Raw genomic sequence first — 18,827 nt, 5'->3', positions numbered from 1 at the left:
AAAAGGGGCTCCAAAGGCTCTTAAAATGGGACCGTGGTTTGGTGAACATAGGGCCCTCAGCTGAATCCTGGCATTACTTCCAGTTACTTGTGCCAGGCACCTTACTTTCATCTATCCTATCCGACCTCCCTTCATCAACTCTTAGTCTTTTCCTACCCAACGTTATTAGAGCACACTAGACATAGGGTGTCCTTTATTTTCACTCCCTTCGTGGCCTTTGTCTTTCTGTGGACTATACCTTCAATTTTCGAAATTCCGGATTCCTTCTAGTTTCTACTCTCTGATCAGTTTTATATATAGGATGGTTTTTCTTGTTGTACTTCCTCTTAAAATAATAATCACCACCACAACCACAAAACTTTATCTAGCACAAATCTAACTTAGAGTGACTGGGATTTCAAACACGATGAGAGGCCGGCGCACACTTCAGAGGCAAAGAGTACCTTAAAAATTTTGGTACCGTGCTCGATAGCTGCAGTCGCTTAAGTGCGGCCAGTATCCAGTATTCGGGTGATAGTAGGTTCGAACCCCACTGTCGGCAGCCCTGAAAATGGTTTTCCGTGGTTTCCCATTTTCACACTAGGCAAATGCTGGGGCTGTACCTTAATTAAGGCCACGGCCGCTTCCTTCCACTTCCTAGCCCTTCCCTGTCCCATCGTCGCCATAAGACCTATCTGAGTCTGTGAGACGTAAAGCAACTAGCAAAAAAAAAAAAAAAAAAAATTGGTTAGTCATGAACCTATTCTTTATAGAAATTTAATAATGAAAGAAAGACAGAAAGAAAGAAAGGAAGGAAGAAGGAAAGAGAAATAAAGACACAAGTGCTAATTTTTAAAGTCCTTGCGGTTCTTAAAAACGGAGATAGAACCTTTCAATGCACTAATTTGCCAATGTAGTGATGAAGGTTTTTGGAAGTCCGAACTGCCTACAGAAGTCTACAGAAAGCTTTGGGACGGTGCATTTCGCTCCGATTATCAAACTGACTGATAGTCCGTCTCTGTGCTGTAATGGTTAGTGAGATTAGCTGCCACGCCCGGAGGCCCGGGTTTCGTTCCCGGCTCTGCCACAAAGTTTGAAAAGTGGTACAAGGACTAGGACGGGGTCCACTCAGCCTCTAGAGGTGAACTGGGTAGGGGGGCAGGTTCGATTCCCACCTTAGCCATCCTCGAAGTGGTTTTCCGTGGTTTCCCACTTCTCTTCCAGACAAATGCCGAGATGGTATACAACTTAAGACCACGGTCGCTTCCTTCCCACTCCTAGCCCTTTCCTATCCCATCCTCGCCATAAGACCTATCTGTGTCGGTGCGACGAAAAGCAGATTGTAAAACAATGTGAATATATCTGTGAGGTGATACTTTTTTTTAAATATATGCCAGTTAGTTGATAGATGTTCTTCTCTGCATTGACTTCCTCCAATTGATTGACGTGAGATATAAGACCGAGCGAATGGCTACTCGGTTTGAGTCACATACCTGCCAGATTGCATTCGGGAGAGAGCAGGTTCGGCAGCCCTGAAGATGGCTTTCCGTGGTTTTCCATTCTCACACCAGGCAAATGCCTTCCCACTGATATCCCTTTCCTATCAGATTGTCGCCTACACCTACATCTGACGGTGAATTGAATGGATGAAACTGTAGGCATAAATCGGCCTCGGTGGTGGGATCATGTTTGGCGAATGGAGCTTATCTAGTAGAATAACGGACTATGCTATGGGAGACAACACACACACCTCTCCCGTTTCCACCGCCTGCAGCGTAATTACCGCTCTGTTAAGAGAGGCCAAGGAGTAACATTTGTTCCACTCCTCGCCTGAACAACCTCATATTTAAATGGATTGTACGCACGGTCTGCTTGTCTCTGGAGTCTTCTACCATCTGAGGTAAAACTGATTCCTCTTCCTCACTTCCTCCACGCAGTAAAGAAAATTTATGTGCAAATAGAAACCCATATATGATGTATATAACTTGTATGAATTAGAATTTCAAGAATCATGTATGCAAGTGCAGTTGAATGAGGGCGAATGTGTATGCGTGCGGGTGTGAAAGTGGTGTAGGCCTATATATAGTGTATATATAGGGGTGTGAGTGAGGGTATAAATGACTAAGGGCCATTTTCTCCAAATCGAGTTAAACCTGGTATAAATTAAACCCGTTTAACTTTAGTACCTAGTTTAAAGTTGCGTCCATTTTCTCCACCAATTTCTGACACTCGTTTAGTTTAAACGGGCGAGCTGTCGTTGGCGCTAACGTTGGCTGCACTGAAGGAATAGTCGAAGGCATGGTCGATTGGAATTGGCCAATCAGAGCCAAGTAATTCAATGACCGACATTTTTGTAATAATATCAGCTGTTTGTGGCGAGTTAATGCTATCGTACGTAGTGAATAAAGAACAAATTCGGCTTTACTGATAAATAAATTGTTTACATTTGTGCGAAGTGTTGTGTCATATAATTCTACCTATTGCTGTCTACAATTTATTGGAACGCACTTTTATTTCTTATTTTTCTCTGTCATACTTTACCATAAACAAGTACCGTGGGCCTAATACGTGTCTTTTGATGTCTATTGTCTTACGGAACACACGGGAACGTTGAAATATTAAAATCCTGGTTTTTCAGCAATAGGCCTACGGTATTCCTTTCCTCAGAAAATCAACATTTATGTGAATTTCAAGTAAACAAATTCCAAGCATGCTCGGGATCTATCTCCTATCAAAATCCATCGCCCTCGGCCGGGATCAATCTCACAAACCTTGGATCCAGCAGACGGACCACTGAGGATGTATTATTTGGAGATGTATTACTTGATTCCATATTCGTTTATAACATAACCAAGTTCGCGATATGTCGTACTGTATGCATAATACTCTTCTCCCTATAGCATTAATATTTCTATTGCTGGTATGCTGGCAATAGATACGATGAAACATTCTTAACTATAATCTATTCTATTACAAGTTTACTAGCAAGCATGAAATACTTTATTGTTTTTCTGATCCTATAAATATATAATCTAGCGATTAGAAATTGTATACCACCGCCTCTCCTACCGTGCCGGTCAACATTCTGATGGTAAAAATATTTTCCGCAAATTAGATTCGAACCGTCTTGTCACGGATTCGGACGATGCTGACTTCGCGCTTTAGCGACCACAGCCACCGCGTACCGCATGAAGAGCAGACGTATTACACGACTTATGTAGGAATATTTTTATGCTTCACATTACAGTATTCATACCACGAACAGTATTTTACAGTATGTAATATTATAAGGCGACTGCAATTTAAGGTCTGTGGTCCCCGTTGTTAATGAAAAAAATGCCTGCGCATCATATCTTAAAGCAACCAGAATCATTGCTTCTAGCGAAATAGCATTATTTCGTGCAGTTGACGTTTTAAATGAATCCTTCTTCGATACTAGACAATCCTTGCTGTTCGCTTATGAATTATAAATCCATCAAAGAACTCCGTTACATCCGATTTTCCAAGATTGTAAACTTTTGTTGGAACGCGGCTTCTTAACCTCTCTTGCACACCAAAATTATTTCCTATTTAACCAAAGACTTCAATAAATTCTCCCATTTTTCTAATGCTAGGTTATAATTTTAGTACGTTTTTCATTAAAGTGCTGCAGTACTGGTAGTCAAAACTAACCCTTCTATTAGGAAAATCACAGATTACGTTAATAAAATGTCAAGAAGGTTGAATATAAACAGCAGTTTAAACCAACAATATAGAAGGTTTAACTCTGAGCCAGGTTTAAACTTGATACAAAGTTTAAACCAATATGGGGAAAATGAATGTTAGTTTAAACTCAGACTTAAACCAGATTAAAATAAACCTAGTTTAAACTCATTTGGGGAAAACGGCCCTAAGTCTTCTTTCTCTAATATGTATAGAATAAATCAAGATAATTATTATTCTAAGAGTACAGTGCTTGGAGTGTAAATATGTAAATTTGAAATTGTCTATGCGTATGTAAACATTCAGTAGAGGTTATGCAAATATACATGTGGGAGTAGAGGCACTTCCGTGTATATGGGGCTTGCCCTATCTCTGTCTACCACCCCTAGATTGTACATGTAAAATTTAATGAGTAATAATAATAATAATAATAATAATAATAATAATAATAATAATAATAATAATAATTACTGGACTCACGCTGCTCCACAGTATTCGCTATAAACAGGTCAGATAACTCGTCTTGATATACCTGTCGTAGTCATATTCTTTTGCCTCCCCTTTTCAATAGTTTTATGGACTTTTAATACAGGTACATAATAACTGATTCATTCGTTGTGTAGTTTATAACACTTGTTTCCATATAGTATTTACTGTGCTTCGACCATTCCGCCGTATCTGGATCTTAACGTTTCCAAACGATATTGCCCGAAATAGTGCAACTTGCAGTTGACCGTCACTGAATACTTATTCCAGTAAGTAGACTACCACTTTTTCAAGAGTTTGTACCTGCGCTTTATTACTGGTAATGGTCATGCAGAAGGCTAGGCGACTTGATACCTTCCCGTCTGTACGTACGTCGATGTTTGCTATTTCTATGTAAGTTATTGGGAAAGTTCTGCCATCTGTTGAATATATTAAGAAGCTGGAGAAGGTCAGAGAATCAAAGAGTATATAGCACAGAATAATATTCTTCCATGATCAGAGGAAGTGTATACTCTCTGGCTTGGCAGGTAGTAATCAAAGATGGCTGCATGCAGTGATATTACTAAGGATGAAAATAACATATCAGAATATCAACGAAAGTGTTGGTCGCTTAGCAACCTGCTAAGCACAGAATGTATTGCGGGTTAGGGTAAGCCTTCGCCTGCAATTATTGGAGTGATCATTTAATGGCCTGATTTTATGATTACTCAAAGTTGGCTGAACTTAGAGACCTCTCAATGTCTCGTGATTCACCGGCAGGTAATTCTGGAGATAATAAACCAAAAATGAAGCTAATCGGTCCAGAAGAACGGACCGGATTTCTCAAAGCTGTTTTAGTAAACTCTTAATATATAGATGATAAATAACGTAGTGCGTGACGATGGTTAGACTCAGTTTTTACTTAGGAATGGAACCAAACGAGGCCACTGAACTAGGTACAAATAAAGGATTTTATAGACACTTAGTTAATACACAGAGGCTTGCAGACTGAACTCTGAAAGATAAAACAGTCTATAACGAATATGTACACCTTGTATGATATGGAATATAATGATATAGAGTGCTTTATAAAATGAACTGATGAGCCAAGGAACACACTAATAATAAATATCAGGCATGCACACATGTAAGCTAGTGAGGTACTTACGCTGGGGATGTTGTCGTTGGTGCAGACGCCCTCAGAAAGCAGACGGTCCCGTATCTCCCACGCGAAGATCGACGGACACTCTCTCTTGTACTCGGCGATCTTATTCACCACGTTCGAGGTGGCCACACGCGGTTTAGAGCCACCTATCGCACGCGGCTTGATCGAGCCCGTTTCGTAATATCTGTAAGCAAGAAGAGTAGACGTCAGTTCTGCTGTCCCCATTGCCTCACTATTCCAGACTTAGCTGAGCTAAAACGCGATCGAACCTTCAGGACTCGAAACCAAGACTATTTGAGAGAACGGTCGTTTGAAGGTATTGTTCTTTGTAACTCAAGATTTACAAGACAACACAGTGCCAACAGTGAACACCATATATTAACCCAGCTTTCTCTCTTAGCAAAGATATTCGAATGCTGCTACACAAGGTCAAAATATGCAGTTCTGAAACATAAGTTACGCCTTCAAACGCTCGTTACTCTCCTAGAAATTGAGGGGTCTCAGGTTCGAGTTCGAAGGTTGTGAAGCATTTCTTCACGTCAGTGGTATCAAAACAGATTGATTTTCAATAGAAATTCGAACACCTCATTATCGTTTTCTTTTACACTACCCCTCTTAATTACACTTCGATTATAACAGAAATACACGAATCTTTTGAATAAAACAAAAGTATTCATCATTCTATTCATTAGTTATATCATTTTTCTGTTATGACCTTGCGATTAGAATCGCTACATATTAATTGTATGGAACTTACCGAAAAATCTTTGTTACTGAAGTGTTTGTCTGATATTTAGAGCGAAAAATAGAAATAAAGGGATATCTGCCTTTAAGATTCACTCATCCCAGAATTTCACTCGAGATGGGATGGCCAGGCAGGCATCATTTTTTGAAAATGAGACATAGCTCTCATAGTGCATTGGCACTGCTGGTGGCTTCAAGTAGCCTATGCAGTGGCCTCCACGGCCCCGGCCCGAGAGATCGCGACACGATCTAGGGGGCCCGCCCCGTCCTTCGGGCGGGGAATGAAAGCATTTAAGCAGCAGCAGCCTCCACGGTATGCACTAGCCTTGCGTCTTGGGTGGTGTGCTAAGTCCCAACTGACGAGCCTAACTTAGCACACAAGGGCGAAACGCAGGCAACCAAGAATGAGTTGGCTGGAAAATTTATAATGTCCAATAACGGACCATTATATTGGTATTATGGGAAAGCAGTCAAATCGATTTCGTATATGGTCGACAGTAGGATTTGAGTTATGTCTCCTAAATCTTTAGATAGTGATCTACTGGCCAGCTCTTAGTAGTAATATGCTGTGCGAGTTTTTGGGTTAGTAAGCCAGAAAAATATTTCTGCGTCTGGGGGCCCAATTCACTGAAAATTTCTACCTAGTAATCAATTTTCCAAGTTAACAGGAAAATAAGAATTACACTGAAGAAATCCATGTAGGCCTAGACCTTTGGTCATATTCCATATCAGCTGCACCATCTGGTGTTTGAAACACAGTCATCACCTCTTCGGTACGATAGTGGAACTAAGTGTTATAAAATTTATGTACAGGCTATGAAGGCCCTTGGAGAAGGTTTCTACCATCCATAACCTCGGCATTAAGTTGGCTGGAGTGGTTGGCCTAAGTACAGCCGCATTTTCCCTCAGGAATTAACCTGGTATTCTTTGCTGGCGTAAGCTGAGTGAAGCTCAGGACCATGTGCCTATCCAGAAGTGGAAACCTCATTTCGGTTTTTTCGATTCCCAATCAGGAAAATAGAATTTGCTGTGCGGGAGTCAAACCTGGGTGGATTCAGGATATTCTATTAATAAATTGAAAGTATGAGACATTACATAAAAATTTGCTGGCAAAGTCAGATGGTTACAATAGCAGTAGAGTACTCGTATCCTTCTACGTGAACCAAGCACGCTTCCAACATCTCGGTTGGGAAGCCCTATATCATATACGGGGTCTCTCAAATAAACCCAGACCGAACGCATGGTATTTGTACTCTGGGCTACGACAACTGCAGTATGGGAGGCGCGCGCATAGCTCTTGACCTTGCAAAGAGCCTGCACTTGTTCGACCTGGCAAGCATCAGTCGCCAGTCTGAATCTCGGCTGTTAACATGGTGAGACAGTTATCATTGCAACACTGCATTTTCGTATGTAAAAGTTATGGTTTCATCTTAATGGTCATGTGAACAGTCATAACTCTTGCTATTGGTGTGCAGAAAATCTTAATGGTGTTTATCAAATCCCTAATCATGATAAGAAGATTGGCGTTTGATGTGCTGTTAGTGCAAGACGAATAATTGGACCTAATTGTTTCGAGACAATAAATGCCCATACGGCAGAAGATTCCCTACTTATAATATCGGAAGCGTTTGCAGACACAGGGATCGGTGCTGGTCTATTTTCCCCATTGTTCGCCAGATTTTACAGTGTGTGATTTTTACTTGTGAGGTAAACTGAAAGAAAAAGTGTATCGAGCAAATTCTCACACATTGGAGGAACTGAAAGAAAATATTACGAACGAAATCAGAAATATTACAGTAACCCAGGAAGGACGACACTTGCAGCATCTTTTATAAAGTAAGATTTCATATAAGATTGTATACACGCTTAAACCAGGGCGGCCGTGCGCGAATGTTCGGCTGAGGCAGCTGCCGTAACGCAGAGAACAAACACCGTGCGTTCGGTCTGACTTTATATGAGATACCTTGTAAGTTTGTCTTAAATTAAATTTCACACGTACATCAACAGGCACTCGTAACATATTACTTTATGAATTAGTATGTTTTGGTGAAAGTGTATTTTCAGATTGAGAGGTGTGTCAAAGTAGTTTGAAGCTATGGCCTAATATCTAATGAGCACCTTTAAAGCAATGTGTTCTGTGTATGAAACCTATTTCAGAAATGGTATTCTATACATTGTATTACTATATATACATTTTTTCTAACATCACATGAATGGACTAAATGCGTTGGACGACACAAGGATAGGAAAGGCCTAGGATTGGGAAGGAAGTGACCATGGCCTTATTAATATAATTAAACTCACTAATATAGAACTCTCACTTTGATTATCTTAACTAATCAAACTACTACAATTGAAGACCTTCCCGAAAGAGGATGTAACCATTGAAAAAAAAAAAAGTATGATGTCAATGGAAATACGGCGTATTATCACGACTCTATATTGTGGTATCACCTTATGCCTTATATTTGAACTTCAAGCTGGTTCACAGCCAGCAGTCAAGATGGTGGACAGTGCTTGTGTTCGTTCATTATCAGGTGTAATAGATAATTCAAATAAAGGTCATATACGAAATCATATCTATATTTTGAAGTATTTTCTTGACTTTTTGTTATTGTTATGATTACACTATCATTATTTGCTATAATTTTTGTTCCGAGTGCATGTACAGGATTTATCTTTTATTATATACAAACGTATACCTTTGCTGGCGAGATGTAGTGTTTACAGTGTCTTCTGGTGTGAGATAGAATACATTTGTTACTTTCATTGATCTGTCTTAGTCTCATCCTTGGCTTTGACAATTTGAAAGTGACTGAGGTATGAGCGATGCTAGTAATGCCTTTCCATATGCAGCCAGTCCCTGTTATGTGAAAATGAAAACCTACAACCTGTTTTCCAGTCTTTGACCGGGTCAGGGATGTAATGAATGAACCATATAGGCCTATAGGCTATTATTACAATGGGGTCGCCACTCCCAAGGTGATTATTAATGACTGATAAATGCTATGAAATGATAATGGAGAGTGTTGCTGGAATGAAAGATGACAGGGAAAACCGGAGTACCCGGAGAAAAACCTGTCCCGCCTCCTCTTTGTCCAGCACAAATCTCACATGGAGCGACCGGAATTTGAACCACGGTATCCAGTGGTGAGAGGCCGACGCGCTGCCGTCTGAGCCACGGAGGCTCCTCCCTGTTATGTATGGTGTGAAAATATCGCTCATAGGGTAGGTAGGTGCATGCATTTCAGTGGGCTTGGAAGACTGATATGTAATAACAAATTCTGGTCCATTGAGGAAAGCAACGGGAAGCTACCTCACTCCTCATTTTCCTAGTATGTCTCTTCAGTGATGCCAAGGACATCTATGACAGCTGTTTGTGGCCTTCGGACTGAATGCACAACATACATATACTGTACAAACATAAGACGTACTTGCAGACTATTTTCCATTGTTTCACTGCCAATTCACACATTATTTTTTAAACCTAAGTTATAACAATGAAGTATTGTTTTGCTAGATGAACTCATTTCTACACTTGCATATGCAATTGGTTCAAGTACTGTATACCATGAAGTAAACTCCAAAACTAATTTTTGTCTTTCCTGAAAAATTACTGATTTGTTTATTACACCCTTATTCCGGGGAGGTCGTCAATTAAAGTGGGCCCATATGTAATAAAATAATTAAGAAAACTATTTTGACATTTCTATTAAAGTTCCTTGTAGATGTACTTAACTAAAATATATAATTACTAGAGGTTTATAATATGTGTATAGTAGAAGAATGAATAAGAATTCACTACTGGAAGATGATTGTTAAAAGGGAAAATAATGGATTAAAATAATAATAATTATTATTTAATCGTGAATTAAACTGGTAACTTTCTTTGTTTTATCATATATTATTTGGTGAGTAATATTTTAAAGCGCAAATATGAATAACAATTACCTGTGGACGTTTTCTTTAATCCGTTGTACTCGATAGGTACACATTATTTTTTTGTACGCTACTTATTCCGTATAATTTCCTCACATACTTGTCTCTCAATCAATTTCTGATTTCCTCTTTCTTTCACAGAAATACATTATTCTTCAGAAAAATTCAAGTGTGACTCTATGGACTGAAAATGACAGTTCAGTATCTACTTCAGGGTGTGTCCGTTACTTGGGGAGTTATTCTTTTCCATTCCTCAATTTTCATACACTTGCGTGTAGTTCAGAAGAGATTGACTCCGCTAAAAACTTTTGATTACTTCATTATCTTCTGTCTTGTTTTGTGTGACCAATGGAGCAGAAAAATTGCCATCAGGATGAAGAAAATCAATTAAAAATAAAATTAATAATATTATTGTTTTCAAGTTAAGTTTAGATTTTTGATACGTAGAAGTTCATTGATGCTGCCACTAAGTCTTCAGCGATGAAAAACATTACCAATATACTGCTCATCCTCTCAAAGTCTTTTACGTAATTTTCTCAGATAATTTAAGTTATCTCAGATGTTCAGAAATTCAGATCATCTCATTTTAGATCATAAGCGATTAAATATTTTATCTTCTGGTAAGCTTGGTAACTTCCAATACAGTGATGAACTAATATCAGTTCGTAGTACAAAAGTAAGATACAGTAAAATCTGGATTAATAGTTCCGGAAACTATCCGTAGCAGCTAAGTAGCTCTACTTTTAAAGAAGTACACAGAAATGACTTATACCAGTATCCTTTGTCTTATATATCAACAATTCCATCTTGATTCCGGCCAAGACAAACACAATAAAGAACCAAAAGGAACATGGCAATCATACAAAGGAATAAAATGGATTCCTTATATTTTATATCATAGGACACTGAGATGGCATCCGTACGTCTGACCAGTCACAGTGGATTTTCGAATTTTAACTCACAGGCCTCAGATTCGGGACGCGTACGTCATATAATGGTCTGGCCAATCCCTTCGAATGTTCCAATTGGCAGCGTTATAAGGCAGCTTTCGCTCGTTGTTCTGGAGATTGAATATCAGAATGTACACCACACTTTTCATACTCTCCCAATGGTAACTATTAATTAATCTCAAGCTCGGTGACAGAGTGGGCCACGCGCATAATCTCGATAGATTCGTCTGCTAGGAAACATACATTTCACAAATCTCTTTTGTAGATTGATTGACTGCATGTGGCTTTCGGAGAGGCCTGGTAGAGGTCTTTTTATTTGACACCAATGGTGACTTGCATGTCAGGATGTTATGTCATGATGATAATGAGGTTGTTAGAGTGTAAAACCCGGTGTCAGCACATAGCCTACTCCCAATAACACCAGGTTAACGTCTCCATCCGACGGACGAATCATCATCAACAGTACCGTATGCCCTTACTCCATATGAACACTGCGGAGAGGTTTGGAATTAGTCTCTTGGCACGCAATCTAGTGATTATAAATTGCATACCACCACCTCTCCTATCCTGTCGACCAACATTCTGATGGTGAGGTTTTCCACCAACTAGACTCGAACCAGCTAACCGTAGTGTTAAACCGTAAAGGCTTGACAACTTAACCATCATTGCCACTAGGCGGGATAATTCTTGAGAAACTTAGTGCGCTGTGGAGATCCAGTTTTGCTTGCTCATTATGGTATCTGATGTCTTGGACGGTGTTATCACTAGACATCGGATTTGTACCTATGCAAGCCCATTTTGTGTGCGTTTGAAGGAGAAATTGGACGAATTATTACGTTTAATAGTGCATTTATATGCATATTTGCATATATTTGAGATTAGTGCATACATTTCAACTTTCGGATTTAAATTCTTAACCACAAATTCTAAATTATATCGCGAACAGCTCGTTTGCGGACCCATGTTTACTAAGACATTTTTGTTTCTGGTATCGTGTACTTACGACTGTTTCAATCTGCGCTATTAATTATGATACACCCTGTACTCACATGTTTTAAAGTGATTCGATAGAATTTTTTGTGAAACGAAACGTGCCATTCAGTTACTAATAGATTTTAGTACATAGTCTTCTAAATATTATATTTCGTCCTTCGTCAAAAAATTTAAAGTTATATTAACTGAGTCGGCACAGAAAAGGAATTGCTTCTTTCTTAACAAACGATTATGCATTTACAATAAGAAAAATATAAATAGAAAATAGAGATCTATTTAGCGATAGAATCTACATCAGTTAGGGGATACGTGCTATCTGTCATTTACACTTAACCTTTCGCTAGGTGCCATGTTTTGACACAGATAATCAAGGGTAGACAGTACTATTGTCGTAATATTAAAAGATACATTCTGACAGTTCTTGGAGGGAAGTCCGTTTATTGCCTGCCTGGGTGGGGAGAAGGGAGTAGGGGGTATAGCTGCCATGGAAACGTGGGTTGGCCCATTGCGGTTGCCATGGAGATAAGTCTGCTGGCCGGCTCGTGTTGCTTGGAGTTGCCAAACCTCTCACTTCTGAGTTACGTACAACAGATCACAGCGGTCTGAACGAAGGAACAAGTGAGCCGGTGGAGAGGGGAAGGAGAAAGGAATGTAAGAATGTGGCAACACTGTGCAATGGCACTACAGTTGCTCCTCCCTCCAACCCTATCTGTCTAAACGCTTCTTTTAACATTACGCGTTACGGGTATAGGAAAGAGAATGAAGAGGTATGGGAATTGTGGTGGTGTATAGGCTAGTATACCTGCCGAGGATCTTGGAGACGCAGCCGTTGGACACCTGGAGGATCCGCGAGATGTCGCAAGGTCGAGCGCCCGAATGCGCCAGCTCCACGATCTTCTGGCGTGTGCTGTCCGGGAGAGGTCTTCCATTGACGTACACTCCGCCCAGCTGGTTGATGCCGCTGTGGCCTGCAGCAGAGCATCCAAATATCGTACTGTGGTGGTCTTCCTCTGCCGGGGAAGAACACAGAACAAACATACCCATTACGTTACCTCACTGACAGACGCAACACTTACACAAGACTGAAAGCTCACTTCTGGCACTTAAAAAGGACTTGCATTGCATGTTCATAACAGTAACCTGAACACTGAACGAATGTACAAATTGGAAGCTGAGAACAGCCTTAAGTGGTATGGAGAGGTGAATGCTGGGTTTTACACGGAAAGATAAGAAGAGAGCAGAACACATCAGATCGGTCCTGGAGAGAACAGCTATACTTGAGGACAAAACATGACGCCCTCAGTTACTGGAAGCAATCTGGAAGCCAGCAGTCAATCACACCCTGCACCCTGCTGAGTGAACAAGTTCTAAGTGATCCTTGTTTGTTGTGGAGAGGTAGCCAAGCTACTTTCTTCCACACTCTCTTCAGTCTTTACCCTTTCTTCGTGTCGAGTGCAGCAGACGGTTTGGCAACTCCGGCTACAGTAGAGTTGTAAATTCTATGAGCCGCTAATAGACACCGGCCTTCCGCTGCAGAGTGGTTGTGTGAGGGGTGGTCATCATGGTTTGTCCCCAAGTATAACCTGATTGGAGTGGATTCCTAGAGACCACGTGAGACCAAGAGGAAGACCACCAGACCAATGGTATAAAGACATTCGGAAGATCGCTTGGATTCACTGCCTAAGACCGTTCCACCTGGAAAGAACTCAGAAATAACTACTTGGACTTTAAGAGGCTACTCGAGGTTCTACTATTCCAATTTTCGATACCTCGAATGATATTTCAAGCCCAGATGTAAAATGTGTTTTTGTAACTCGAAATTATGCGGAACATTACTGGAAATGGTGAAAAGAACTTTAAAATAATAATCAAGTCGAACTTAGAGAATTTAAAATAGGGGCAGTCCTAGTTTTGAAATACTGTAGCCTACTTTTAAAACATGTGTATTGTATCCTTGGGAGCAGGCAATTTGGGTGCAGTATGAGAACCATCGAAGTCCTTAAAAGTTCACGAAACGCATTCCGGCTGAAAAAAAAGAAGCTCTGTATATGATACATATGACAGATACGAAATATCAGGTTATTATTATTATTATTATTATTATTATTATTATTATTATTATTATTATTATTATTATTATTATTGCCTCCGTGGATAACGTGCTGGCCTTTGGTCCAAGGGGTCTCGTATTCGATTCCCGTCTGGGTCGGGGATTTTAACCTTCATTGGTTAATTCCGGTGGCTCGGGGGCTGGGTATTTGTGCCATCTTCAACGTTAGAATTCATCATAGGTATGGCCCCTTCCTCACAAACGCCTACGTCACCTATGGGTGTTTGCACGAGAGCTCTCCGGAGGCCACACGCAATTATTATTATTAGTAGTAGTAGGGGGTCCATATTTCGTCCATTTAGTAGATTTGGATTTGTAGAAATTCAGGATTAATTTGGACAAGGCTAGAAATTGGTATATATATTACTGAATATATTCTTCACTTACGGGAAAGTTACAACGAAACTGTTATAACGTAAGGTAGTTAACATTTGGCATAAACATAAACACTACAAAAATTAAACTACCAAAATATGTTCGTAATTTTGTCCCCCACCAAATTTATGAATAGTACAATAATGTTAATATATTTTTCCTTTCCAAACTTTCAAAACACTTGCTCTATAATGAATTACTTGTAGGCCATTTATGAAAAATGTTTTATTGGTATTTAACATAGTTTTTCAGCGTTGCTCGTGGGATTTTAAACGCTATACTTGCACGTTTGTAACCCATTATGTTATCCCTCACTGCCTTAATGGCCTTTGTAATAACCTTCTTATCCTGCTGCTTGCGTTTTCCCATCTTAAGCTAATAATAAACTTCATGAATAAGAAATAAAATGAAGTGGGACGAAATTACGAACATTCCCTGATTTACTATAATGGCCGCTACAGTAACTCTGTCAGTCACCTCACTGTAGCGATTACACGCCAGTAACTACACCACACGACCGAAATGTAGTCCAGTATTTCATACACATGCCAGTGCTCACCCTAGGAATAACACACTGTTAATTCGAATGCTGCATTAACTCAACTCATCATGAAAAATATATCCTCCTTGCACACAGAAACTAAACGTGGTGCACACAACCAACTCTCACAACAAGACAACGGGATGAGGCTACGCGAGTGCGCGCGGCTTAACATTAGGTACGAACTGTGCAAACTGGAAATCGCTAGGGGGACGAAATTAGAAGCAGGGAAGGAATTTGGCCCCCTCTACGTCAGTAGTAGTAGTAGTAGCTTAACGTCGCACTAACACATTGAAAGTTTTCGGCGACGCAAGGAGGGAACAGGCTAGGATTGGGTAGGTAGTGAACTAAGGTACAGCCTGGTTTGTAAATGGGAGACCACAGAAAACCATCTTCAGGGCTGTCGACGGTGGGATTCATTATTATTATTATTATTATTATTATTATTATTATTTTATTACTATTATTATTATTATTATTATTATTATTATTATTATTATTATTATTATTATTAAACAAAACATCTCTTATACTTAAAGAATTTAACACAGTTTACTGTAATAAATCTTCATCCCTTGTGAATAAGCAGATGCGAGAGAGGCTAGGACAAACAGACTATAACGTGAATGGATATGAAACTGCAGATTTGGAAGGGGAAAATACATGAAGACGAAGGAAACGTAGTACAATAATAGAATTGATAAGAAAAATATATATTTCTGGAATATTTTTATGGATGGCCGACATGGAGCTTTTAAAAATAACAGGGGAACAAAGAAAAACAGAGGAGAGTTGTCGAGACAAAAGCCCCGTGAGGCTGGCTGGACCAGTTTACACCAGAGTAAGTCCTGGCGAGTGATATAATCTTCTTTTTAAACGTGCACAAAGAGAAGCCCTCGACCAACAGCTATCCGATTACAAGGTTCCATATCAAGGAATTTGTATTGAGGTTTCATTTCCCCAGTCTTGAAATGTGGAAACACTCAAAGATGTGTGAGAGAGGTTTGCTTGTGTGAAGTGTGGTTGGAGAGGTGGAGTGGGGTGGGGTGGGGTGTTTGTTGGCGATAGGGTTGTGTGTTAGAAGGGAGTAAAGGAGGGTTTAAGTGTAGCGTAATCCTACCAAGAGAGCTAACCTTTAACTATCTCATAAACTAAGGGGAAACTCCTCGGAGGCGATTATCTTCAGGCCAATAGCATACAAGGACCAACAAAACTAGAGCCGTATAAACCTAGCTGTGGAACATAAACGGAAGAAAATTAAAAGAGAGTAGGTATTAAAACAGTACTAAGGTTTATGTCTCCTATAACTCCAGTGCTATTGTGAGAGGAGGCAGCAGCAGTTGTAGGATATGCTGTTAGCAGCTTACACCGGGACGCTTCCTTAATAGCATATTCTATGAACGCGAAAATGTGATCGAAACAGACGGATGATAACCTATTGAACGAATTCTTTCTCCTGAAAAATTGAGCAACAAGACTTCAAATTGTTCTTTTTTCATTTCCCTTCTTCCCTTAGTTAGCAGCAGTTTTAATTATGGCTTTTTTTTGGGGGGGGGGATATTGAGCATTTCCTAATTACAGTGTCACCCTAGTGCACAGTGAATTAAAGTGTGCCTTTACAGTGTTAATGTATACGCAATAGTTATATATACACAAAATAATAATAATAATAATAATAATAATAATAATAATAATAATAATAATAATAATAATAATAATAATAATAATAATAATAATAATAATAATAATAATAATACGCAAACTGGAAATAGCCTACCAAACATCCCGCACAATCTACAACAAAAAATGCCTTTCCCAAAACACCAAGATACGTCACTATGAAACAGTTCTGAAGCCAGTAGTTCTATATGCAGCCGAAACCCTGTCTCTAAATGCCAACAAAGGACTCCTTGAAGAACTGGAGAAAAGAGAACGCAAAATTGTGAGAGGAATATTGGGATCAAAGTACAGAAATGGAATCCATCAAAAGAGATCCAACAAGGAAGTCTACAGCAAAATAGAGAAAATTACCGACACAATCCGAAAAAGACGGGCACGATTTTACGGTCATCTGAAAAGAATGGACGGAAGAAAGTTAACTAAAGAAATCTTTCACTTTTTTGATTCAAACCCCAAAACCACAATTCCCTGGTTTAGAAATACCAAAGAAGACCTGCAAATGCTACATATCTCAGCTGAAGACGCCCTTAACAGAGATCTCTTCCGCAAGAAAATATTGACGAACGGGCTAAACCGAGACGAGCAACCGAAGAGAAGACACGGTGCCCCTTGGACAGAGGAGCGTAAGCAGGCCCACTCACAAAGAATGAGGGAAATTTGGGCTCTAAAGAAGGCCAAGTTCAGTGTCAAATGCAACAAGACTTAACGTGGTCCTTGATGGCCCCATCGAATTATGTATAATAATAATAATAATAATAATAATAATAGTAATAATAATAATAATAATAATAATAATAATAATAATAATAATAATAATAATAATAATCGTATGGCCTCAGCTACCGTGTGCAGACATTTCAATTTGACGCCATCTGGCTGTCTGCTTGTCAATTTCGACGTTCCGTTTTACTCTAGGCCCACTAGATGGCAGACCGAGTAAACCGAAACTCTCTTGGGCGTCTATGGCTGAGATTTAATGAATTTTGTCGGGTAAACACCAAATGTGTCACCAGAAATCTTTTACATGCCGACATCGTACGACATGGAGTGTCGAATGGACTTTTTTCCGCCCTTCAAAAATCCGACTGCCTCTGCCGCTATCTTGGGATCCGGAGGCCGACACTCTAATAACACTTGAAAAATGGAAGATATGTCGATTGATAAAGAGGAAAGGAAGTTCCTCAGAAATATTTTGGATCCTAAGATAGTGTCCGACGATTTTGTCTTCCGCCTCAGGTCGAACAAAGTGTTGTATGCGAGAGTCTAAAAGATCACACCCGTTAGGAAGAAAGAAAGGTTAACCTTTTATGGTCATCTGAAGAGAGTGAACCCGTAGATATTGGCGCACAAACTGCTAACGTTACCCCTCAAATCAGCTTTCAGTAACTATTACATGATTAAAAGGTGTCTGCCATTACCTTGAGCTGGTGGGCCTTACGGAGATGGACGAGGCAAGGCCCCTGTCTCCTCTATGAACACACTCTAAACCTCTTGACTGGAGCGATCGAAAGACAACATGGCCCAAAAGGTCTCGGCTTTTATAGCGGAGAGGAAGGATCCAGAATTCTCTGGGCCGAAGGCTGGACACATCCACAAACACTATTGGTTTATTAAATAAATATCGAAAATTCTTGATTGGCTACAATTTTAAACAGGTGGGAAGAGATAGAAGTGCTAGTAACCTTAGAACACCAAAAACAATCTACAAACAAACCAGTTTGGGAGACCAATGAATATAAAAATTCTCTTGAAATGTAATTGTTCATCCTCCCACCAGAGGGGGCACTTAAGACGAAGAAAGTTGCAGGATTGAGGGATGATCCAGACAAAGAAGCTGCTTGACCGCGGAACATCTCGGCGGAAGAACAGGTGAAAAGAAGCGTGAGGTTGAAAAACCTTTAGCCTATGTAAACAAGAAGGTGGGAACCCAAGAAAGATAGACACGTAGTTTGTGTAACTTTAGTCCATAGCTGACTGTCTCGATGTAAATAAATAAATAAATAAATAAATAAATAAATAAATAAATAAATAAATAAATAAATAAATAAATAAATAAATAAATAAATAAATAAATAAATAAATAATAACGCTAAGATTAACAGTATACTACAATTCTACTTGTGCCGGCCCCGTGGTGTAGGGGTAGCGTGCCTGCCTCTTACCCGGAGGCCCCGGGTTCGATTC

The 18,827-nt window shown here is 39.6% G+C and overlaps 1 protein-coding gene across 1 annotated transcript in view; it reads right to left on the bottom strand.

Moving 5' to 3' along the window:
* toy (twin of eyeless) overlaps window positions 1–18,827 on the bottom strand; it is a 319,425-nt gene that overhangs the window by 237,173 nt on the left and 63,425 nt on the right. The window contains exons 2-3 of the mRNA XM_067144164.2: window positions 12,740–12,947; window positions 5,315–5,495 (exon numbers count right to left, since the gene is read on the bottom strand). Coding sequence (XP_067000265.1) covers window positions 5,315–5,495; window positions 12,740–12,947 — 389 coding nt within the window. The remainder of the gene's footprint in view (window positions 1–5,314; window positions 5,496–12,739; window positions 12,948–18,827) is intronic.

Source organism: Anabrus simplex, chromosome 3 (genome assembly GCF_040414725.1).
Source record: "Anabrus simplex isolate iqAnaSimp1 chromosome 3, ASM4041472v1, whole genome shotgun sequence".
NCBI classification, from domain to species: domain Eukaryota; kingdom Metazoa; phylum Arthropoda; class Insecta; order Orthoptera; family Tettigoniidae; genus Anabrus; species Anabrus simplex.
The sequence above is the reverse complement of the archived record's forward strand: the minus strand, read 5'-3'. Positions and strand labels throughout refer to the sequence as shown.